This window comes from Centruroides sculpturatus, unplaced genomic scaffold (assembly GCF_000671375.1).
Source record: "Centruroides sculpturatus isolate CEXI.00-Female unplaced genomic scaffold, Cexi_2.0 scaffold2638, whole genome shotgun sequence".
Taxonomy (NCBI): domain Eukaryota; kingdom Metazoa; phylum Arthropoda; class Arachnida; order Scorpiones; family Buthidae; genus Centruroides; species Centruroides sculpturatus.
The window spans coordinates 514-5,682 of record NW_019386856.1 but is presented as its reverse complement, the minus strand read 5'-3'; the positions used below and the strand labels follow the sequence as shown (position 1 = coordinate 5,682).

The 5,169-nt window shown below is 33.6% G+C and overlaps 1 protein-coding gene across 1 annotated transcript in view; it reads left to right on the top strand.

The window, feature by feature from the left end:
* Nucleotides 1–4,051, top strand: part of LOC111615854 (cathepsin B-like) — a 16,283-nt gene extending 12,232 nt beyond the window's left edge. Inside the window, exons 6-7 of the mRNA XM_023357287.1 lie at nt 3,742–3,872; nt 3,963–4,051. Of these exons, the coding sequence (XP_023213055.1) occupies nt 3,742–3,808 (67 nt within the window). The 3' untranslated portion in view covers nt 3,809–3,872; nt 3,963–4,051. The remainder of the gene's footprint in view (nt 1–3,741; nt 3,873–3,962) is intronic.
* Nucleotides 4,052–5,169: the final 1,118 nt, after the last annotated feature.

Sequence of the window (5,169 nt, the reverse complement as noted above, 5' to 3'; positions counted from 1 at the left end):
ATTTATATGCATTTAAATAATAAATTTGAACAAAACTTGCAAGTTATTGTCTCGAATTGTGTTAAAGGTTTATTCTTTTAGTAATTTCTGACTAAATGTAATTGGAAATGTGCAAAAAGATGTTTTTTAATAAAAAATTATTTGATTCTGATGTAATTAGATGGTTATTGAGGTTGAAAATCACAGTAAAAAAATTGAAAATATACTAGTTAAGGCATAAAAATTAAATGTGTAATAAAAATTGTGATTGAAAACACAATTTCATTGGTTTGATGTTGCTAACTGTGTGATATTTTCTTCTACTGTTTAGTGATGTGTATTTACTCTTTTATTATCGGACTGCAGTTTTCAGATTGCAGACCTACACATTCTCACTGTCATCCCTCCCTCTGTCTTTCATTAATTTCAAGAATGGAATTAGATGAAAATTGAGACTGGCTATGGAAAGATTAGGGGTCAGAGGCTCTGATTAACTTCCGGTCTGGACTGGAAGTTACATGAATTTTTTAATTAAAACTTGCGGCTTGGCATTGTTAGTGTTACAATAATATATGTTCAATTTGTATTATAAAGTTAGTTTCCATTCAAAATAACTGAAGATTGCTTTAAAAAGGCGTAATCTGGCAACTTATTTTACTTGCACTTGTGGATTTGTGATTGCAACTTTTAAAAAAAAAAAAAAAAAAATTTGCTGATTAACTACGGACAACCGTTTAACTGAAGTAAAACGGGTTTTCTCCTTGCTATGGATGTCTGCCTAGTTCAGTTCAGCCACATTCCGCTACAGTTTGCCTTTATTATCAGTTCGAAATGGGGTGGTTCCATAATACCCGCAGTGTTAAGTAATACCACCTTCTCCTCTATAATTTATATATAATTATATGTACAGACGAAACTAAACTCAATTTACCAGCCTAAACGTCCGTAGCGCCACGCTACGGACGGCGGGAAAGTAGTTCGGCTGCCCGATGACGTTTTACGTAATTATAGGAGTTTTTACCGTTTTTTACGGATACCGTCACAATTTTTTCGCAGTTTTATAGGAACCGTAATTATAGGAACCGTAATTATAGGAACCGTAATTATAGGGGGGTCTACTGTAGATATATACAAATTAGTAGATGTTATTGAAGCAAGAATTAGCATTTAGAGGGCATAGGGAATCTATTGAATTTAATATAACAGAGGTAATTATATTGAACTTGCTTATTTATTAAATGCGTTCGATCATCTATTAATTAAAAATAAATTTAGAGAAGTCTATGGTTTTTACTGGCTTTTCGAACAAACGAATACGAATGGACCGTAGACCATCATTGACTGATTGCCCCTGGAAGTCGGCTTCTTACAGAAACACAGCTTCCCTATCATCAAATGTCATGGCACGCCACTGCTCATCAAATGATAATGACAATCATAATGAAGATTCAGCAAGCCTCTCTGATAACAAATATAATGTGGATGACTTTATTCTGACAAAGGTTTCTTGAAAAACTAACAACAACACGATATTTTGTTTCAAAAATAGTGATTTCATATTTGGACGAGGACTTCACTGACAAATGGCTGAAGAAAAACGAACAAATTTCAGTTTTCAGATGAAAAAGAGGCAAATATAAGCAAGCTTGACATTATTTTAAAGCTGCCTTGCCCAGTTAACAAAGATGAACATTGCCGTTTTGCTAAAAGTTAGGCATTTACTTTTGATTTTTTTGCGTATGGAGTTATTTAAGGTGACATTTCGTATGTATGCAGTTAACCCCGTTCTCATCTTTATAATTTAATCGTTTTCCGTAATATAAGTGCTGTAAGAACACAACACGGATGAAAATTTAAGTTTGTTTCATGATACTTAGAAAAATTATCCAAAGAAATTGATTATCATTGGTTGTTTAATCTACAATATTTCTGCATTAAAAAAAATTCTAAACAGTCTTTATATTATCGGTCATAGTTTTTCTACGCTGGTAAGCAAACTAAACTTTATCTCGTGTCTATTTCGCATGTACGGTATGTTTGAATATTATCGTGAAACTGATAGTAAAGTTACCGATAATTTTAAAAAGTGAGTTCTGTTAACTTTCTTGGGCTTATATTTAAAAAAATGACACAAGACATAATATTCTTTAAGGTTAAAATACCCGTCATGAGTTCTATCTGGCCCACAGTAGGGGAAACAGCTGGTTTCTCCATTGTGGACTAGGCCAAACTAACAAATAATCATAATGACAATCATAATGAACTTCTTGAAAAATTTCTAGAGTTGATCACCAGGATTCGATCTTGGATACCCCAGAGAGGTAGACTGATGCAATATATCTATCAGTCTATTAAAATCAAACAGGCAATTGGGGTCAGATTCTTTTGTAGCAATAGAAAACCTGTTACTATTAGCTTCAAAAATTTCTATCGTATTTTTTTAAAATACTCGTTGTTGTTGTTGTTGTTAAGATGCTTTAATTATTTATGCACATTCTGTATTGTTAATCATTTGTGATGATTGCTAGGGATACGGGTATCGGTCATCTAGCTAACACCTTTCATGAAAAAAATTTTGAATTAAAATAACTTTCGGTTTGAATCGGAAGTTCTTACATAGTTTATCGGTTCTCCTGTTCCAAAGATTTCCATGTCTTATCTCGTTTTTCATCTATCTAACTCCGTTCTCGAGTTTATAAGTCCAAAATTTTTTCAAATTGCAACCGAATTAGTCAGGAATTTTGGTTCCTGTGTCGTCAATTTTTGTCATTCACCTCCTCCAAATCTAACGACTTAGTGACGCCACTGCTAAGAAAGCCGTTTTTATCAAACCCATTGTGGGCTCGGCTACCCCATTGTGGGCCTAGCCATAGTGAGACAAGGACACATATCTGGAAGGACCATCCCGAAAATTTCCTGAGGTTTTTCGCCCCGAAATTAAATCCGGCTCTTCCATAGCGGCAAGTTGACTCACTAATCTTTTTGATATATATAGCTGTTCTACGTTTACACCAATACAAATCTCAATTGTTTTCAGCATGATATTAGAATTATAAAACATTGAAGTAAGCAAGAGAATTTGTGAAATTGACGCTGATTTTTTTTATTCTTTTGTTGGATACTAACTTATAACACAGTCTTTTTCCATTTCTATTATGTGTTCGGCCAGGTCCACATTGGGGACAAGTGCGAGACGCGTGGGTCAAATATATTCTAGAGGGATAAATTTCGAGGATTGATTATCTGGATACGATCCCGGATCTCCCAAAGTGATAGGCCGTTCGGCTGTCTGTATCGCTGATTAGCCGTGCCAAGTCAACTGGATAGCCAAGCGATTAAGGTGTCTGGCTACCATTATGGAGACCTGGAATCGAAAAAACTCGAAACAATTCCCGAAAATTTCCGTATTTCGGGAATTGTCTGTCCGGATATGTCAGACCTTTCGCTCACTACCCGGTCGCCCATTATGGGCATGGTTAAACCGAAATGGGCTTGCTAAAAATAAAAGCTCTCTTACGAGTTAGTGCCCGCGGGGCAGGAAGAATTATAAGAAAAAGCCGTGTCAAGTCTGAATTAGGCAACAGTTTTTTTCTTCTGGAAACAATTTAAGTATTTATAACCTTTCAATTAACTTTATTTATTATGTTTTACATTTCTATTTTATTATTAGATTTTTATAATGTTGCCAACTCTATTTAATTATGAGTTTGCAACACTGTAACGATACATGTAGCAAAAGTTAACTGTTGTTTTTGTTTTAAGGTGTAGAAAATTATTGAAAGGAAAGATTGAATCAACATGTATCAACAAATATGGAAACGTTAAATGAATAATTATGATTTCGATTCTTTCCATTATATCTTCTAAAGGAGATATATTCATTTGGGAAAATTGTATCCTTCTGTTATTGATATATTTAATTTGATGATTTCAATTGAAAAATAATTAAGAAAAGAGTTATGAATCTTTAATTATGCTTGTAGATAGAAGAGATGTTCCAAAGGATAAACTCAATCATTTTACATATATTCTCTTAAAACTGCCTGTTGGATCACTTCCTCCTACTTTAGTAAGAAATTAAATAAAAAATTCTGATTATTATTATTATTATAAACATTATCTTTCTCTGTTGTCTGTATTTACTTGTGAGTAGTAGTGGTTTAAGTAGCACTAATCACAAAATTAATTTTTACTCAAAGGAAATAATCCAAATGTTTGAGAATATTCAAGTAAATTTTAAAATATGAAATAATTAAATGTTTTATTATCGAATACCATTGATGTGGAAAGGACATCATTAACATGTGTCTGTTTATGTAGGAACCAATCTTCCTTAGAGTTTGTAGTGATGCGACATTGAGGACATTGGCATAATGGTTCAGAAGATTGNAGGAAATAATCCAAATGTTTGAGAATATTCAAGTAAATTTTAAAATATGAAATAATTGAATGTTTTATTATCGAATACCATTGATGTGGAAGGGACGTCATTAACATGTGTCTGTTTATGTAGGAACCAATCTTCCTTAGAGTTTGTAGTGATGCGACATCGAGGACATTGGCATAATGGTTCAGAAGATTGCGAAGTTGACTTTTTCTTGTCTGTTAAGATGCTTTTCTTGCTGTGGTTCGGAGGCCGAAATGTCAGAAGAACGGTGCTTATGATTCTGTTCAGACATTTCAAAAGTGTTAATAATGGAAGTGTTGAGTAACAAAGTTAGGCTGTGTACACATTAGGCGTTTTGCGTTGCGTTAAACGCGCGTTAGCTCGGCGTTTGACGACCTTTTAGTGGAGCGTGGGCACTGGCTCAATTTGGAAATGGCCGTGAAAGTAATTGCTTATTGTGCTTCCTCCATCATCACTAATTATTGTTTTAGCTGTTACCCGCGGCTTCCCTCACGCGGATTTTGCAAGCAAACCCTATTTACATTCAGTATTTCAACAACCAGAGTAATTGTTATATAACACCTACCGCCGAGAATGATGAGAATTGCTGTGAATCAAACGAACTGTTTTTAATTTGATTAATTTTCTGGAACGTTTACAATCGTTCTATAATAGAACCAATATGCAAAAAGAAATTCGAATTTAAAACGGTTCGAACATTTGGTTAAAAAATCGAAATATATAAAAATATTTATAACAATGTCTGAAATGTTATCAATTTAATACCCCTAAGTACTCAATGA